General features: G+C 37.3%; 1 protein-coding gene across 4 annotated transcripts in view; it reads left to right on the forward strand.

The window, feature by feature from the left end:
* Positions 1 to 15,847, forward strand: part of CORO2A (coronin 2A) — a 373,363-nt gene extending 357,516 nt beyond the window's left edge. For all 4 annotated transcript variants that reach the window (XM_053702692.1, XM_053702694.1, XM_053702693.1 and 1 more), the window contains exon 12: positions 12,667 to 15,847. In XM_053702692.1, coding sequence (XP_053558667.1) covers positions 12,667 to 12,798 — 132 coding nt within the window. In that variant the 3' untranslated portion in view covers positions 12,799 to 15,847. The remainder of the gene's footprint in view (positions 1 to 12,666) is intronic.
* The last annotated feature ends 5,318 nt before the right edge of the window (positions 15,848 to 21,165 follow it).

A 21,165-nucleotide genomic window follows, 5' to 3' on the forward strand; every position in this document is an offset into this window, starting at 1 on the left:
TGTCTCTATAACAAGGTCAGAAATACTATGAACTTTTATCATACAAATATTATAGTCCGTTTCTGGAAAAAATCCTATTATGGAAGTATGATAATAGAAATTTCTGCTTACCAGAACTAACACCAATCTTATGAGGTAACTTTGAAGCTTAAAGGGGAAATGGTGGTCGAAAACTCCTCAGTCAATTTGTTCCAGAATAGGTCTGTCTTTACTTGGATCAGAATCCCTCCCAATACAGTCTATGTAGTATGCTTGTATCGAATGGAATTGTTGGACTCTTTAATCTTTCATTCCGTGGTGAGAATCTGGCGGTGAAAATCTTGTCCACCTCCAGAGTATGGAGAGCGGGGTAGATAGCCCTAGTGTGGTAAATGTAAATGTGATGACCATCCAGTGACTGAAGTGATACAATATGTATTTTTGCTTTTCTTGTCGTATCTGACATCTGACCTCACGTGACTGTGAGGTCAGATGTCAGATACAACAAGAAAAACAAAAATACATTCTACCTTTTTTGGCCGTACCGCAAATTAACTTAATTCTACCTAGTTAAAATAAATACAAACTTGCCTGTAAAATAAAAATAAACCCTAAGCTAGCTACAATGTAACTATTAGTTATATTGTAGCTAGCTTAGGGTTTATTTTACAGGTAAGTATTTAGTTTTAAATAGGAATTATTTAGGTAATGATAGTTAGTTTTATTTAGATTTATTTTAATTATATTTAAGTTAGGGGGTGTTAGGGTTAGACTTAGGTTTAGGGGTTAATACATTTAGTATAGTGGCAGCGACGTTGGGGGCGACAGATTAGTGGTTAATAAATGTAGGGAGGTGGCGACGATGTTAGGGGCGGCAGATTAGGGGTTAATAATATTTAACTAGTGTTTGCGAGGCGGGAGTGCGGCGGTTTAGGGGTTAATATGTTTATTATAGTGGCAGCGATGTCCGGAGCGGCAGATTAGGGGTTAATAAGTGTAGGTATGTTGCGGCGACATTGGGGGCGGGAGTTAGGGGTTAGTAAGTATAATGTAGGTGGCGGCGATGTTGGGGGCAGCAGATTAGGGGTTAATAAGTGTAAGATTAGGGGTGTTTAGACTCGGGGTTCATGTTAGGGTGTTAGGTGTAAACATAAATTTTGTTTCCCTATAGGAATCAATGGGGCTGCGGTACGGAGATTTTACGCTGCTTTTTTTCAGCCGGCTCTCCCCATTGATGTCTATGGGGAAATCGAGCACGTAAAACCAGCTCACCGCTGACTTAAGCAGCGCTGGTATTGGAGTGCGGTATGGAGCACAATTTTGCTCTATGCTCACTTCTTGCCTGTTAATGCTGGGTTTAGGAAAACCTGTAATACCAGCGCTGTAGGTAAGTGACCGGTGACAATAACGTGCAAGTTAGCACAGCTCTTACTGCAAAACTCGTAATCTAGCCGTATATTCCTTACAGAAATACAAATAAAAATGCCCTTATGTGTAAATCTCCAAATTTTTGCATATTCATGTAAATGTCCCAATTAATAATCTTGATGTGAAAAAAAATCCCAGCAATGATAAAACAATACTTTGGTGGCCTAAAATAAAACAAATAGATCCACCTTATGCACTTTAAAAACTAAACATAAAACCCAGCTAGTAAATAAATGCTTACTGAATAATATATTTACTCCAAGAGACTCCAAGCAGCTACTGTCAATGCGTTTTGGCTCTAACATAAGCGTAATTCAAGACTAGCTTAGTCTTGAAATAGGCGCTTGTGGTAACAGTGAACACCTTGTAAGAAGAACACTGCTTTTATTTCTATTCTACACAATGGGGCCTCTCTCTATTATAACCCTCAAATGCCAATATGGGCCCCTATTTCACATGTGGCTACCCTTCATAACAATTTAGTAAGGTGATCCTTGTAACGTAAGTGGTCATTTGGCCAGTTTTAATATTATTTTATTATTTACTAAAATCTAAGCAAAAAAAACCCCAATATATAGTTTGTTTGGGTTACTTGACCTACATTAGGGTTTTTTAAATATTGGTAGCAAAAAAGCATAAAACTGGCTCAGCACTGGGGTGTAAAAAAGGCTTGGCAGTGAAAGAGTTGAGCACTTTTACATAATAAAAATTAACAGAATTCACAACTCAACACACTATACTGAGAATATCCATGTTCAAAACCCTTAAAAATAAACACATTTCAATGGTTTAGGAACACAAGAAGTTAAGTAAACATGAACATGTTATAATCAAGAAGGTATTACAATATGTGAATCCTAACTTACCCAATAAAGCTTCATTTGTTTTGTATGTCTAGCCCTCTGGTCAAAAGATGATGTCAGGATCAATGTCACTACCTTTATTATCTTTCATACCTTAAAGCCTCCCCTTTGTTGGCATATTACACATTAATGTAGCTTTGATACCATAGCAATTTAACTTGAGGCCATATGATTTTAATTAGCTGTGTTTGCTAGGTTCCAACATGTAATATAAGCAAAGATAATTTAGTATGTATGTCTTTATGTATCCTTACCTGAAATAGGTTCAGCCATTATTGTTATCAGTGCTATACAATCACCTGTGCACTTGCTTATTAAAATATATATGCATACTGTGTTACCTGGCTTCTTCCTGCTGTCTCAACTATGATCTATGCTCTTTACCATAAGATTACCTAAAAAAAAACATGATTAAAAGTGATCTTCATGGAACTAAACTTGCTTGTAGGTAGTGTCACTGTTCACTTGTAGAGCTGAGGGGAGTGTTCCTGGTCAGCCAGTGAGCGCCTGTCTGATGGACCATTTGTGTTTTATCTGGTTAGACTTTTGTTTTTTTTGCAAATGTTTCAATTCAAATAATTTTATATAGAGTTGAATCTCCCTTTAATAAAATTCTTCCTGCCTTTTTGTACCAGTTAAAGTGAAAGTACATTTTTAGATCCGCCAACAACGCTATTGATAATACAACTCCCATAATGTATAGTCGCTAACTTTTTAGGTTTAAAAAAAGTTCCTATACTTTGGAAATTTATATTTAATATTGCGTACCTTTAGTCAGCTTCCTCGGCCCCCTGCTAGCTTCAGGGTTTAGAAGTGTTAGAGGAAAGAAATTTGGATCAATTCGATTCACAATCTTTGGATTCAGAACATTGTTTCAAAAGGGTACAGAATAGGCTTCAAGATAAGGCCTCCTGCAAGAAGATTTTTTCTTTCCCGTGTCCCAGTAAATCCAGTGAAGGCTCAAGCATTTCTGAAATGTGTTTCAGATCTAGAGTTGGCTGGAGTAATTATGCCAGTTCCAGTTCTGGAACAGGGGATGGGGTTTTACTCAAATCTCTTTATTGTACCAAAGAAGGAGAATTCCTTCAGACCAGTTCTGGATTTAAAAATATTGAATCGTTATGTAAGGATACCAACATTCAAAATGGTAACTATAAGGACTATTCTGCCTTTTGTTCAGCAAGGGCATTATATGTCCACAATAGATTTACAGGATGCATATCTGCATATTCCGATTCATCCAGATCACTATCAGTTTCTGAGATTCTCTTTCCTAGACAAGCATTACCAGTTTGTGGCTCTGCCGTTTGGCCTAGCAACAGCTCCAAGGATTTTTACAAAGGTTCTCGGTGCCCTTCTGTCTGTAATCAGAGAACAGGGTATTGTGGTATTTCCTTATTTGGACGATATCTTGGTACTTGCTCAGTCTTCACATTTAGCAGAATCTCATACGAATCGACTTGTATAGTTTCTTCAAGAACATGGTTGGAGGATCAATTTACCAAAGAGTTCATTGATTCCTCAGACAAGGGTAACCTTTTTAGGTTTCCAGATAGATTCAGTGTCCATGACTCTGTCTCTGACAGACAAGAGACGTCTAAAATTGGTTTCAGCTTGTCGAAACCTTTAGTCTCAATCATTCCCTTCGGTAGCCTTATGCATGGAAATTCTAGGTCTTATGACTGCTGCATCGGACGCGATCCCCTTTGCTCGTTTTCACATGCGACCTCTTCAGCTTTGTATGCTGAACCAGTGGTGCAGGGATTATACAAAGATATCTCAATTAATATCTTTAAAACCGATTGTACGACACTCTCTGACGTGGTGGACAGACCACCATCGTTTAGTTCAGGGGGCTTCTTTTGTTCTTCCAACCTGGACTGTGATTTCAACAGATGCAAGTCTGACAGGTTGGGGAGCTGTTTGGGGGTCTCTGACAGCACAAGGGGTTTGGGAATCTCAGGAGGTGAGATTACCGATCAATATTTTGGAACTCCGTGCAATTTTCAGAGCTCTTCAGTCTTGGCCTCTTCTAAAGAGATAGTCGTTCATTTGTTTTCAGACGGACAATGTCACGACTGTGGCATATGTCAATCATCAAGGAGGGACTCACAGTCCTCTGGCTATGAAAGAAGTATCTTGAATATTGGTATGGGCGGAATCCAGCTCCTTTCTAATTTCTGCGGTCCATATCCCAGGTATAGACAATTGGGAAGCGGATTATCTCAGTCGCCAAACGTTACATCCGGGCGAATGGTCTCTTCAACCAGAGGTATTTCTTCAGATTGTTCAAATGTGGGGACTTCCAGAAATAGATCTGATGGCTTCTCATCTAAACAAGAAACTTCCCAGGTATCTGTCCAGATCCAGGGATCCTCAGGCGGAGGCAGTGAATGCATTGTCACTTCCTTGGAAGTATCATCCTGCCTATATCTTTCCGCCTCTAGTTCTTCTTCCAAGAGTAATTTCCAAGATTCTAAAGGAGTGCTCATTTGTTCTGCTGGTGGCTCCAGCATGGCCTCACAGGTTTTGGTATGCGGATCTTGTCTGGATGGCCACTTGCCAACCGTGGACTCTTCCGTTAAGACCAGACCTTCTATCACAAGGTCCTTTTTTCCATCAGGATCTCAAATCCTTAAATTTGAAGGTATGGAGATTGAACGCTTGATTCTCAGTCATAGAGGTTTCTCTGACTCTGTGATTAATACTATGTTACAGGCTAGTAAATCTGTATCTAGGAAGATATATTATCGAGTCTGGAAGATTTACTTTTCTTGGTGTCTTTCTCATCATTTTTCTTGGCATTCTTTTAGAATTCCTAGAATTTTACAGTTTCTTCAGGATGGTTTGGATAAAGGTTTGTCTGCAAGTTCCTTGAAAGGACAAATCTCTGCTCTTTCTGTTCTTTTTCACAGAAAGATTGCTAGTCTTCCTGATATTCATTATTTTGTACAAGCTTTGGTTCGTATAAAACCTGTTATTAAGTCAATTTTTCCTCCTTGGAGTTTGAATTTGGTTCTGGGGGCTCTTCAAGCTCCTCCGTTTGAACCTATGCATTCGCTGGACATTAAATTACTTTCTTGGAAAGTTTTGTTTCTTTTGGCCATCTCTTCTGCTAGAAGAGTTTCTGAATTATCTGCTCTTTCTTGTGAGTCTCCTTTTCTGATTTTTCATCAGGATAAGGCGGTGTTGCGAACTTCTTTTACATTTTTACCTAAGGTTGTGAATTCTAACAACATTAGTAGAGAAATTGTGGTTCCTTCATTGTGTCCTAATCCTAAGAATTCTAAGGAAAGATTGTTGCATTCTTTGGATGTAGTTAGAGCTTTGAAATATTATGTTGAAGCTACTAAAAATTTCCGAAAGACTTCTAGTCTATTTGTTATCTTTTCCGGTTCTAGGAAAGGTCAGAAGGCCTCTGCCATTTCTTTGGCGTCTTGGTTAAAGTCTTTGATTCATCATGCTTATGTCGAGTCGGGTAAAACTCCGCCTCAAAGGATTACAGCTGATTCTACTAGGTCAGTTTCTACTTCCTGGGCGTTTAGGAATGAAGCTTCGGTTGATCAGATTTGCAAAGCAGCAACTTGGTCTTCTTTGCATACTTTCACTAAATTCTACCATTTTGATGTGTTTTCTTCTTCTGAAGCAGTTTTTGGTAGAAAAGTACTTCAGGCAGCTTTTTCAGTTTGATTCTTCTGCTTATAATTTCATTTTTTTTCATTATAAGATTTAAACTTTATTTTGGGTGTGGATTATTTTCAGCGGAATTGGCTGTCTTTATTTTATCCCTCCCTCTTTAGTGACTCTTGCGTGGAAGATCCACATCTTGGGTATTCATTATCCCATACGTCACTAGCTCATGGACTCTTGATAATTACATGAAAGAAAACATAATTTATGTAAGAACTTACCTGATAAATTCATTTCTTTCATATTAGCAAGAGTCCATGAGGCCCACCCTTTTTTGTGGTGGTTATGATTTTTTTGTATAAAGCACAATTATTCCAATTCCTTATTTTTTATGCTTTCGCACTTTTGTCTTATCACCCCACTTCTTGGCTATGCGTTAAACTGATTTGTGGGTGTGGTGAGGGGTGTATTTATAGGCATTTTGAGGTTTGGGAAACTTTGCCCCTCCTGGTAGGAATGTATATCCCATACATCACTAGCTCATGGACTCTTGCTAATATGAAAGAAATGAATTTATCAGGTAAGTTCTTACATAAATTATGTTTTTCTAACATGCTATTCAATACAGCATTAATATTATAATTTCAGCAGGAGGTGGATTATTGACTAATCGCATGATTAATATGTGTTCTGTATCCTAAACCACATGCATTTGTGATAAGAAAACATACTTTCCTGATTAGTACTCAGGACTGTGTTAGTATTTAGTGCACATATAAACTTAAACTTCTCTTTCATTGTAATACTGATATATTCTTTTGTTATAGGTACAAAATCTGTATGGAAACTTCTGGCAATGCTTTCATTCACATCTCCTTTGGACTTTACCCTTGTGTGCTATTTTTGTTATATTTGTAATTTTATTTTTTTAATAAAGTTTGTATATAAAAAAAACACTGACGCATTCCAAACATCATAAGATGTTAGGCTGAAAAGGTTATTCAGCACAAATGTGCTTTTATTATTTTTGAATTCATCACCTATTTAAACTGGAGCATTTGAATGTAATTGTATCATTCTAATCAGGTGAAAAGCAAGATAATTGTCTGCTGCAGTTACTCTAATTTTTTTTTTTTTTTTTCTAGACTGGAGATTTTTTACTTGGGAAAAAATCCTTTTGGATTTTTTCAAACACTAGTTAGTGGTCTGTTTTATAAATGTCAGGAACTGTCTTTGATATGTGTACAAATATCTTTGTGTGTAAAAAGGTCTTTTTAAAATGTATTACATTTTTTGTTTGGTTTTATTTATTTTTTTCCCTTTAATAATGTATATTCCTGTAATAATAAAAAAAATATTTTGTGTGTGTTCTGCTGTGGGCGTTTAACTGTCCATCAGTAAAGTTGTTGGAATTTTTCTTATTAGCCAGTGTCCAAAGAATGAATTTTGTACAAAAAAAAAACATTTTATTTTTTAGTTTCAAAATCAAACATCTTTAACATAAATTTATGGGGGGGGGGGGGGGGGGATCTACATACATACACTATAACCTAATTAAATAGTGTTCTTCCACTTGCATGATTTGAAAATTTGAGATTAATGTACTTTTTGTATTGTGAGAAACTTTTACTAAAACTACTTTAAGGGACATAATACTTGTATGCTAAATCACTTGAAAGTAATGCAGCACAACTGTAAAAAGCTGACAAGAAAATTTCACCTGAACATCTCTATGTAAAAAAGGAAGATATGTTACCTCAAAATGTCCTCAGCTCACCAGAGTAAGTGCTGTGTAAACAGTTATACTTCATCTGCAGATAAAAAAAATAAAAAGGAAAAAAAATGAACAGCTGCCAATTAGCATCAGCAGTCATGAACTGTTTTACTGTGATCTCATGAGATTTCATAGTAAACCACCTTAAACTGAATAGGGAAATAACGAGTGTGGATGAGGCACGCTCCCTTGCAGGTCCCGGGACAGGCATACTGATTTGCTGCTTAAAGTCCTTTACAATGAGCTGTGAATACTTAGGACATTTTGAGGTAAAATAACTTTCTTTTTTACATAGAGATGTTCAGGTGATATTTTCTAGTCAGCTTTTTACAGCTATGCTGCCTCACTTTCAAGTGTTTCAACATTTCGGGTATCATGTCCCTTTAAGTGTTTTTAAACAGATCCAACAGGGTGCCCCCATGTAAACCTAAAGGACTTTTTTTTTTTTCTAGCTGTAAAAGTAGTCTCTATAAACGTCTATAAACGTTCTTGTAATGACGGTATTTAAGTTTTACATATGCAAGGAAAAACACATTTAAAATTATTTCTTAAAAGTTACTTGTTATTGTTAAAGGGCCAGTAAACCCACAAAATAATGTTATATAATTCTGCACATAGTGCAGAATTATATAACCTCAGCTTAGTGCCATCTTTCTACCTGAAAGGATTTCAGTGAAAAACTGCTACGAAAGTTACTTTTACAGTACACCGCTCCTTGCTCTACGGGTCTATTTGTTTCCCCTAAGCGCATCGGGCATGCTGTCTATTCACAGCCGGCCCGATTACGCCATTAAACTCCATGTAACTCGCTCCCGCTCTGGTCTGGTAGCAGGAGCAAGCTACATTGAGTTTAATGGAGCGATCAGGCCGGCTGGGAATAGACAGCGTGCCCGATGCGCTTAGGGAAAACAAACAGACCCGCTCAGTAGAGCCAGGAGCGGCGTACTGTAAAAGTAACTCGTAGCAGTTTTTCACTGAAATCCTTTCAGGTAGAAAGATGGCACTAAGCTGAGGTTATATAATTCTGCACTATGTGCAGAATTATATAACATTATTTTGTGGGTTTACTGGCCCTTTAACAATAACAAGTAACTTTTAAGAAATAATTTTAAATGTGTTTTTCCTTGCATATGTATGTGCAGAATTATATAATATTATTTTGTGGGTTTACTGGCCCTTTAATACTTCTTGGCTATAACATTCCACAATGGCCAGCAGCCAAACTCCAGGGATGGCCAACTTTTTGTGGTCCTCAGGATAAAGCAGAACTACAAAATGTATGATTTAGATGACCATAACACGATTTCTCTGAAGGGAGGACAGCAGACAGAGGATACCCAGCAACCTTCCTTAAATCTGTCCCTGTGCCACTAGGCCTTTTAGAAAATGTATAATTTGTGTGTTTAAAAGCCATACATTTATATGCATCCTCCTATGTGTTAGGAATAAGTCGGCTATCATGGTCATAGTCCTGATTCAAAAAGAGAAAAGTTGCAGACTCCAGCAGTTTGTACAATTAAAGAAAATCCTGGATGTATTGAAAATAAATATAGAAATACACCGTCACTGCCGTAGCCATATTCCACGCAAACCACAGACAACTGAGCATAGAATATGCATCAAAACTCGTAACTGTATTTTGAATTGGAAGAATACAGATGATGTCATCCATTGTTTAACTACCCCCCCCATTACATCACATCTAGTTATGTATCATTATTTTGATGCTCTTATTTTGGAGATAAAAACATAATTACTGACTTAATAAATAATTGGTAATTGCTTCTCATAAACCCAAGCACTACTTCTATTGTGCATATTCACTAACAGACCAGATTTTCCGGATGTCTAAGGTGCAGCACAGGTGACATAATCAGTTGCCTGGTTACATTATTCTTTCTCATCCAAATTATTTCTTAAAACTCTATCCTGGCAGTGGGATATGAGGTCTGGAGCCGGGAAACTCATATTTAGAACATAATGAAATGAAAAATTATTAATATTTTCCTAAAATAATGTTTTAAACGTTTTTTTTAATAGACTGCTTTTATCTGAAACTTGAGCAATAAATACATTTTAAAGAATGAGAGTCCCTTATTATACCCGAAGGTTCCCAGTATATTTTATGTAACTGACTTGAAAATGGCTTGACAAATTTGCTAACTAGAGTCTTTAAAGCTCAATTTTTTTCTTTCATGGTTCAGGTAGAACTCACAATTTTACACAACTTTCCATTTACTTCTATCATTTACATTTTCTGCATTTTCTTGTTAATGTCATGCTTTTCAACAAAGGATAAGTTCAAGAGTGTGCACATGTCTGCAGTACTATATGGCAGCCATTTTGCAACAATATTATACATTAGCAAGAGCACTGGGTGGCTGCACTATTTTCTGTCATGTAGGGCTCCAGACATGCACTCTACCTATCTAGATATCTCTTCAACAAAGAATAACAAGAGAACAAAGCAAATTTGATAATATAAGTAAATTGGAAACTTTTTTAAATTGTATTCTTTATCTGAATCATGAAATAAAAATTTTGGGTTTTATGTCCCTTTAAGCAATTATTATACTTGGTTTAAGCAATGACAGAATCTGCTAGGTGTACAGTAAATAAATAGAAAACAGGAATACGCAAACTGACAGGATTATAGGGCCCTGCTAAATAAATATTGTACTTCTACTATATAGAGATTGCAGATTATTCTTAAATGAAAACAATTTTGGCGTAGACTGTCCCTTTAAGTAGAACTTACTAGTTATTAATTAGAAGTGCTCGGATTATGAAGCAAATAAAGAACCGCCTATCTTTTATCCTACTGGTGGTTTTAACCTCCCCTACATTTTCTGCTTTACCTGCTAATTTGTATGTGACATTTACACCCTTTACATCTATACTTTAGTAGCTAACCTTGTAGTATTGCTTTATATACATTGTTAGTAGGGATGGGCGAATGTGTAAATTTCCGAATTTGAATGTTAGAAGGAATGTTGTTACCGAAATTAAAATTACAAATCTTTTCTAATGTCATTTTCGAATTTGAATGTTTATAATTAGCTCGAATGTCCGCATTCGAAATTTCGAATTTAACATTCTATTTAACAAATACTATTTAGAAGTTCAATAGTTCATGTGGTAGGGAATCTACTAAATTGATACATAATAGATACAAATATATCAATTTGAATGTTTCTATTTCAATCGAATATTGCATAATTCGAATATTACATTTAAAGAAAGCATTAGAAATACTATTACAAATATATAAATTCGAATTTTTCAAAACAAATATTTTCAAATGTAATCGTAAAATTCGAAACCGAACATTCGAAAATCGAATGTTAGAATGTTAAGTAAACATTCGAAATTCGATTTGAACGAATGTGTTAAAATTTGTTTTTATTTTTCGAATGTTGCGAAACATTCACCCATCCCTAATTGTTAGTTAGTACTACATTTAGCTTCTTATGATTTGGTGTTATAATCTAGTAGCCACACATCTGCAAAACATTTTATTTCAATACTAACATATATAGATTTCTTATTATTTACAAACCAAATGCCCTAATTGAAGGGAATCCAATTAATTAAAGGGCTCATCGTGAGTTCTGATAAAGCATTGTGCAAAACCGATATCCATTTCCAACTGAAAGGGACAGTCTACACCACAATTTTTATTGTTTTAAAAGATAGATAATCCCTTTATTACCCATTCCCCAGTTTTGCATAACCAACACAGTTATATTAATGTACTTTTTACCTCTGTGATTACCTTGTATCTAAGCCTCTGCAAACTGCCCCTTTATTTCAGTTCTTTTGACAGACTTGCAGTTTAGCCAATCAGTACCTGCTCCCAGATAACACGTGCATGAGCACAGTGTTATCTATATGAAACATGTGAACTAACACCCTCTAGTGGTGAAAAAATGTTAAAATGCATTCTGAAAAGAGGTGGCCTTCAAGGTCTAAGAAATTAGCATATGAACCTCCTAGGTTAAGCTTTCAACTAAGAATACCAAGAGAACAAAGCAAAATTGGTGATAAAAGTAAATTGGAAAATTGTTTAAAATTACACGCCCTATCTGAATCATGAAAGTTTATTTTGGCCTAGACTGTCCCTTGAAGTCTATTTCTGGGAGTGTAATTCAGGAAACAAGGCAATATAGAGGAGGAAGGCTCACCTGGATAGGATCATTCAGCAGATCAGGAGGTGGAGCCCATGTCCTGTACAAGAGCTGACGCTAGCCAGTCCTCCAGCTACTGCTTTTTGGTTAAAGGGACATGGAACCCAAACATCTTCTTTCATGATTCAGCTAGAGAATACAATTTTTTAAAAACTTTCCAATTTACTTCCATTATATAATTTGTTTCATTCTTCTTTGAATCATTTGTTGAAGAAGCAGCAATGCACTACTGGTAGCTAGCTGAACGCATTGGTTGAGCCAATAACATGAAGCATCTATGTATGTGCAGCCACCAGTCAGCAACTCCTGAGCCTACCTGGGTATCCTTTTTAACAAAGGTTACCAAGAGGAAAAAACCAAATTAGATAATAGAAGTAAATTGGAAAGTTGTTTAAAATCACATGCTCTATCTGAAACGTGAAATAAAACAAAATTGGTTTAAGTCCCTTTATGTTACTGCTTTTGATGTGATGTTTACAACCTTTCTCTCCATATCCAGCTCTGATTTTTCTCCCCAGCTTTTTATGTTTTTATGTAATATTAAAAAAAAAATACATATCCTAATCAAAATCATTATGCAATACATTTACATGTGCACCTTAGTATACAGCTTTCGGCAGCTTTGGGTTTGATGTGGTCTGATGACACCTGCATTGGTAAAGGGGCATTTTACACTTCATAAATTGCTAGGAGATGCAAATAGTTATGTATCATCTGCTAATATGCTCTTTTAGATGACCCTTTATGTAACCCCATTGCTTTTCTTGCCTGATGAGAGAATTGTTGTTGTTTTTTTTTTCTACAGCTTTTACAGATGTTCTACAAACAACAAGAAGAAATTCGCAGATTGCGGGATCAGCTGAGCCAAAGGGACATTCAGATTCGGCAACTTGAACTGGAAATCAAGAACGTGCGCAACAGTGCAGCCAGCTATTGACTATCCTGTACCCACAGCCACTGGAATGTAACCATCAAATGAAAAAGCCTCACAGAGCAACCACTACTTTTATTTTTATGTTAAAAAAAAAAATCAGAAATGTAGCAGCGCTGAAAGGTGCACATACTCTGTATCTTTTATCTGTGTTTTAATTTTTGTAATTGTGTGTTGGAAAGCAGTAATCATTGCTTGTTGTTTAGCACTGGCTTTAGAAATGATGGAGGGTAAAACAATTGGCTCATTACTTGCCTTAAGTGGGCCACAAAATAGTTCTTATTAGGATGACCTCCACTTTGGGCTCTAGTATGAAGAAGTAGGTCAGCTATTTATGCTGAGAACTTGCACTTTTCAACAGGCATTCTTTACATTTTTTAATATGAATTGGATATTGATAAATGTAAAAACTGTATATCCCTGTAAATGTCCTTGCAATCAGATAGTCATGGAATGTGAGTGCAACTCAATATAAATGTATTAAATCACTTGCAGACATAGTCTCTAGTCATTTCCCACCAAGCTTTGCAGTATAAGGTCCTCTAGTATTTTTCCTTGGATCATCAGTCACATTGAAGAGTGATTGTAGCATGAATGCAGAAAACTGCATAACAAGATATCATTTAGAATTAGTATCACAGGTTATACTGTATAACATAGTAATAGCAGGGTTTGAGGGTTACATAGAAGTGCAAGACAGAGCCCTAAGGAATGAGAATTAGAGACTTGTTTAAGAGAGGGGCCTTGGTTACAAATGCTGCTCATCTTACCCTTTTTTATGGCACTGAATTAAAATGTATATTAATTGTTTTGATCATCTCAAATAGTTTTAACTCCTTATGTCCCCTTTCCTTCTTTGCACTATAATAATTGCTGCAGTAAAGCAGATCTGATCTCTTCCTTTCTATGGTAATATTTAAACACCTTGCATTAAGTGTCTTGTAGTTGACCAATCGGACATCATCTCAAAAACATGCTGCATAAAAAAAGAGAGATCTAAAGCGTATATGACCTTTTTAGCCAAGCATCTCTTTGTGCTATAAAATATATCTTCCTTAAAATGATCATTTACAAATCTCACAGATTTTTTCAGCAATGAAAATGTAATAAGATCTGAGCCATCACTTATGTAGATCTCTGATCAGCAAGACAACTGTACAACCATTATAGTAATTGCAGTGTCTATATCCAAATCTGCAGCCACACTCCTGATACTCAAATTGGTTTTGGTTTAATAATGAAGTGGGCACATACATCTAAGTCTCAGGCAAATGATAGGTGCTAGATTCCATTCTAAATATAGCAGGTGTAAAGTGAACTTTTAGTAATGAGGTGTATAGCGATTTTAGTGGAATCTGAGTTTGTCTATTTTTATTTTTTTTAAATCTGCTACTGTATAATCATGTTGGCAAGAACCTAATGACACAGGGTAGTCAGCAAAGTAAAAGGAATTTGACAAATTATGATTAATATATAACATATTAATAACTCTATGGACCATGAAATGTAAATACACTGGATTTCGGTAAGCATTAGCTATTACCATGCCTTAAATCCTAGGAGACTAGCTTGTCTTGGTTTCTAAAATTCCACTTCTGACTTCTAAATATTTTTTAAAAAGGATAATGTATCTCAATGAATGTAAATTCTCCACGTCTTATATATATATATATATATATATATATATATATATATATATATATATATCATGCTCATTTGTTTTATAAAATGTATTTTATTTCCCTGCCTTAATAATCTTATTACTGGAAATTACAGGCTTCTGTGAAACCTGGTGATGTGTCATATTTTAAACCTTGCTTGCACAATCTGATTAGATTATAAACATGATTGTAATCCAGCCAAAATTCTCTGTAACAAAAAAACATTTTATATATTTGTCAGTCTGTTTAGTTAACTCATTATTGCATTGTACATATTTTTAAAATGTTTCTGTGTTAACTATAACAAGCAAATAAGATTCAGCTAGCTATGCTTATTGATAAAAAAAAAAAGGTTTTATATAATCCATTTTTATGAATCATAAATATACATCCACCCACAATTAATGAATTTGTCTGTATAAATACATATGTTCATGGATTAGTTGGAATATCAGTTTGTAGGTTGCTAGCCAATTTTAAACTTTAGCGATGAATTATCACTTGAGTTACCATTGTTTTGCTAAAGATGTACATTTAAGATAAAAAAAAAAACAATTCTTACTATGCATGTTATTTGTAAAGAAAAGATGTATTTCATAGAGTGTCTTAAAGCATTACAGGTATAAAGTTACTGACGTTGGTTTGCCTTTTACTAGTATAAGGAACATTGAGGTTCATGAAACAGACGGGACCAATCACATTAGGGTTGGTAAAGTAAAGTCTTTCTCCAAGAAACCTGTTGTGCACTTCAGATTTCTGTACTTTATGCTGCCATTCACATACAATATCTTAAGTAGGTTTTAATGATACATAAAAGCTTTTTTTCTCACTATATTGAATGAGCCTCACTTTGTGTATATAAACTCTTATGACCATGCTCCAATAGAAACAGTTTTTTGTTAGTTTTTTTTTTTTTGTGGCTTAAACTACAATCAATACTTACAAAGGATTATTTTCACCTTGAATAATGTAGTTATTAAATTATTCATAATCTATATAAAATGAAAAGAATAAATGTGTTAAAATTATGCTATAATGTATATTAAGATTAATTTAAAAGTTAAAAAAAAATACATGTACATGCCAATTATAACTGTTCTTTTTTATACGATAATTACTTGAAGATAACGCTTTCATTGTTTACGATATAACCTTTCTGAGAACAAAGCATATGTAAGCACTTGTCTATATTTGGAATTCTTATGTATAAGCAAATAATATAGTCAACAAAATATACTTTGACAAATGTTTTTGCATATGGGATTATACCAAGAATTTGGGCTTTTTTGTCTTTAATACATAGTGCCTGTCATCTGAATATACGTTTGTTAAATGTTATGTTTATTTGTAAAAGCAAAGAAGAAAGTATAATAAAATACAATACATTTTGTGAAGTGTGCATTGCTGAATTGTCTGATGCATTGTGGGAAAGCATCTTTTTACTGGTGCTCTGCAGGCTGAATTTTATTGTTAATGCTGGGGATCTCCTTTCTTTTATGTATAGAAGGTTCTTTAGGCATTGGCAAAATTTTGGCACTTGGATGCCATTCGTTTATAAGACGAATGCTGAGTATGTTTGCAGGTAGCGGCATTAATTTCATTTTGGCATCAGATACAGTATATCAGTGGATTTGCACAGATCTGTGTGTGTGTTACTCTTTCACACTGATATATCCGGTGCTGAAACAAAATGATTACTGCTACTTGCAGCCATTTGCGAAACGAATGCTGAATCCCGAAATTTTGCCCGTGCCTATTCTTTATAAAACCTATGATTAAAAGGTACTTTAAATGATTTCAGAATGTAATATAAAATGTTTAATTATGTGTAGTAAAAAACAAACAAAGATTGCAATATACTTTTGTTTTGCCCCTTTTTATGTAATTTAAATGGACATTGTACACTAGATTTTTCTTTGCATAAAAAATGTTTTGTAGATAATCTTATTTATATAGCCCATCTGGGAGTGATTTTGTAAAAAGGTATAGTTCTGCTTATTTTTAAATAACATTGTGCTGATTTTCAGACTCCTAACCAAGCCCCAAAGTTTTAGATGTATACTGATGTATATAGATTTTTTTTTTTAAGTAAATCATAGGATATTATACAAGAATATATTTAACATAGTACACATATACTCTGTTATATAAACAAATCTTTACCTATTTGCTGTATCATGGAGAACAAAAAATAACAAATTATGTGACTTATCTGCATCTATCAGATTACACTGTTGGGGTATTTTTAAATTAAATAAAACACAACCAAAATTAAAAAGGACATTCTTAGGCTGTATCCTGCTAAAGCACTACTGTGTGTTGTGGGACTTTTCTATTAATTTAACAGCTTAGCGTATTTAAAGCATTTACCCTTTGTGACGGCTACCCCGGCTGCCCCGACTGGATAGCTCCGCCAAGAGGGGTCCTGCTTCCTCCCTGCCGACTGCAGCTGTGTAGCTGGCAAGTGACCACAGCCTTTAGCCCACCCTGATACCTAGACAGCATCGGTATTCAGGGTCCCACCCTGTGGTGGACTCTGGCTACCCAGACTAGGTAGCTCTGCCAGAGGGTTCCTTACGACACCCAGAACCTGAAACAAGCCGCTATGTAGCGGAGAAAGTGATTATAGCCTTACTATCCCTGACAACAGCAATCCCCACCCAAATAACTACACAGACTAGCATTCCGGTGAAACAAGAACTCATTTTATTGTGAAACACACTTGCCATATATACACACACAAAGGGTCTTATCTGACTCTCAATTCTCCCGCCATTCCCGCCCCTCTAGACAGGCTGGCGCCTTCCATAGCCACCACAGTCCCAGGACCCAGAGGTGGTGGTTTCGGTTGATCCCGGGGGAGCGGCTTCCAGGGTGTTATTTGAAAGTTTACCAGAGTTACAGCCCGGTAAAGATAGGGGGGTAGGGGTGTCTAAAAACCCTGGTTCCCTAAGGAGCTCTCCTCCTGTAATTCTCCCACCTCTTGTACTCCCTAGGGGCTACTGATCCCCAAAAGAGCGGATCTCTGGGGCAGAGGGCCGCTGGAGCGACCAGGGTTAAAGCTAGCGGGTGTTTGGCCTTGATGCGGCCGACCGGCAGTTCCAGGAGCCTGGCCAGCCTAGGAGGGTTTTCCCGGTCAGAGATCAGCTCTTCTCTGACAAGATACAACACAGCAAAACAACACACAGATCTTGTAGGCCATGAAATGGCCAAATCTGGTGTAAAAGGGAGTTAGCCAGGTAGTAGGGGGGTGGGGGGAATACTTGGTAGTCTGGTATCCGTGACATCTCTCCATTTCCAGTTCACCAGACCCGTCTAGACCCTTAACGGTGGCCCTCCACTTGTCGTTGCGGGTAGAGGTCATCCCATCCCTCCTGGACTTAGGGCATCCATGGTGTTTCCCGCTAGCCTTGATTTCCTGCGTCCAGGGCGCAGGTATAGTCACCCAATGCAGAGTCCCAAACAAGTTTCTCCAACATAGGTGTGTCCGGTCCACGGCGTCATCCTTACTTGTGGGATATTCTCTTCCCCAACAGGAAATGGCAAAGAGCCCAGCAAAGCTGGTCACATGATCCCTCCTAGGCTCCGCCTTCCCCAGTCATTCTCTTTGCCGTTGTACAGGCAACATCTCCACGGAGATGGCTTAGAGTTTTTTGGTGTTTAACTGTAGTTTTTATTCTTCAATCAAGAGTTTGTTATTTTAAAATAGTGCTGGTATGTACTATTTACTCTGAAACAGAAAAGTGATGAAGATTTCTGTTTGTAAGAGGAAAATGATTTTAGCAACCGTTACTAAAATCGATGGCTGTTTCCACACAGGACTGTTGAGAGGAATTAACTTCAGTTGGGGGAAACAGTGAGCAGACTTTTGCTGCTTGAGGTATGACACATTTCTAACAAGACGATGTAATGCTGGAAGCTGTCATTTTCCCTATGGGATCCGGTAAGCCATTTTTATTACATAAGAATAAAGGGCTTCACAAGGGCTTTTAAGACTGGTAGACATTTTCTGGGCTAAAACGATTGATATATAAGCATTTTTAATACTTCATAGCTTTGAGGAATTATTTTATTCTTGGGAATTATGTAAAATAACCGGCAGGCACTGTATTGGACACCTTATTCTCTAGGGGCTTTCCCTTATCATAGGCAGAGCCTCATTTTCGCGCCTCTATTGCGCACTTGTTTTTGGGAAGCATGACATGCAGATGCATGTGTGAGGAGCTCTGATACATAGAAAAGGCTTTCTGAAGGCGTCATTTGGTATCGTATTCCCCTTTGGGCTTGGTTGGGTCTCAGCAAAGCAGATACCAGGGACTGTATAGGGGTTTAATATAAAAACGGCTCCGGTTCCGTTATTTTAAGAGTTAAAGCTTTCAAATTTGGTGTGCAATACTTTTAAGGCTTTAAGACACTGTGGTGAAATTTTGGTGAATTTTGAACAATTCCTTCATACTTTTTCACATTCGCAGTAATAAAGTGTGTTCAGTTTAAAATTTAAAGTGACAGTAACGGTTTTATTTTAAAACGTTTTTTGTACTTTGTTATCAAGTTTATGCCTGTTTAACATGTCTGAACTACCAGATAGACTGTGTTCTGTATGTGGGGAAGCCAAGGTTCCTTCTCATTTAAATAGATGTGATTTATGTGACACAAAATTTAGAGAAAATGATGCCCAAGATGATTCCTCAAGTGAGGGGAGTAAGCATGGTACTGCATCATCCCCTCCTTCGTCTACGCCAGTCTTGCCCACACAGGAGGCCCCTAGTACATCTAGTGCGCCAATACTCCTTACTATGCAACAATTAACGGCTGTAATGGATAATTCTATCAAAAACATTTTAGCCAAAATGCCCACTTATCAGCGAAAGCGCGACTGCTCTGTTTTAGAAAATACGGAAGAGCATGAGGACGCTGATGATATTGGTTCTGAAGTGCCCCTACACCAGTCTGAGGGGGCCAGGGAGGTTTTGTCTGAGGGAGAAATTTCAGATTCAGGGAAAATTTCTCAACAAGCTGAACCTGATGTGATTACATTCAAATTTAAATTGGAACATCTCCGCGCTCTGCTTAAGGAGGTGTTATCTACTCTGGATGATTGTGAGAATTTGGTCATTCCAGAGAAATTATGTAAGATGGACAAGTTCCTAGAGGTCCCGGGGCCCCCCGAAGCTTTTCCTATACCCAAGCGGGTGGCGGATATTGTAAACAAAGAATGGGAAAGGCCCGGCATACCTTTCGTCCCTCCCCCTATATTCAAGAAATTGTTTCCTATGGTCGACCCCAGAAAGGACTTATGGCAGACAGTCCCCAAGGTCGAGGGGGCGGTTTCTACTCTAAACAAACGCACCACTATACCCATAGAAGATAGTTGTGCTTTCAAAGATCCTATGGATAAAAAATTAGAGGGTTTGCTTAAAAAGATGTTTGTTCAGCAAGGTTACCTTCTACAACCAATTTCATGCATTGTTCCTGTCACTACAGCAGCGTGTTTCTGGTTCGATGAACTAGAAAAGGCGCTCAATAAAGATTCTTCTTATGAGGAGATTTTGGACAGAATCCATGCTCTCAAATTGGCTAACTCTTTCACCTTAGACGCCACTTTGCAATTGGCTAGATTAGCGGCGAAAAATTCTGGGTTTGCTATTGTGGCGCGCAGAGCGCTTTGGCTAAAATCTTGGTCAGCGGATGCGTCTTCCAAGAATAAATTGCTTAACATTCCTTTCAAGGGGAAAATGCTGTTTGGCCCTGACTTGAAAGAGATTATTTCTGATATCACTGGGGGTAAGGGCCACGCCCTTCCTCAGGATAGGTCTTTCAAGGCTAAAAATAAACCAAATTTTTGTCCCTTTCGCAGAAACGGACCAGCCCCAAGTGCTACATCCTCTAAGCAAGAGGGTAATACTTCTCAAGCCAAGCCAGCCTGGAGGCCAATGCAAGGCTGGAACAAAGGTAAGCAGGCCAAGAAACCTGCCACTGCTACCAAGACAGCATGAGATGTTGGCCCCCGATCCGGGACCGGATCTGGTGGGGGGCAGACTCTCTCTCTTCGCTCAGGCTTGGGCAAGAGATGTTCTGGATCCTTGGGCGCTGGAAATAGTCTCCCAAGGTTATCTTCTGGAATTCAAGGGGCTTCCCCCAAGGGGGAGGTTCCACAGGTCTCAATTGTCTTCAGACCACATAAAAAAACAGGCATTCTTACATTGTGTAGAAGACCTGTTAAAAATGGGAGTGATTCATCCTGTTCCATTAGGAGAACAAGGGATGGGGTTCTACTCCAATCTGTTCATAGTTCCCAAAAAAGAGGGAACATTCAGACCAATCTTAGATCTCAAGATCCTAAACAAGTTTCTCAAGGTTCCATCGTTCAAAATGGAAACCATTCGAACAATTCTTCCTTCCATCCAGGAAGGTCAATTCATGACCACGGTGGATTTAAAGGATGCGTATCTACATATTCCTATCCACAAGGAACATCATCGGTTCTTAAGGTTCGCCTTTCTGGACAAGCATTACCAGTTTGTGGCACTTCCGTTCGGATTAGCCACTGCTCCAAGAATTTTCACAAAGGTACTGGGGTCCCTTCTAGCGGTGCTAAGACCAAGGGGCATTGCAGTAGTACCTTACTTGGACGACATTCTGATTCAAGCGTTGTCCCTTCCACAAGCAAAGGCTCACACGGACATCGTCCTGGCCTTTCTCAGATCTCACG

The sequence above is a fragment of the Bombina bombina genome, chromosome 2 (genome assembly GCF_027579735.1).
Source record: "Bombina bombina isolate aBomBom1 chromosome 2, aBomBom1.pri, whole genome shotgun sequence".
Classification (NCBI taxonomy): Eukaryota; Metazoa; Chordata; class Amphibia; order Anura; family Bombinatoridae; genus Bombina; species Bombina bombina.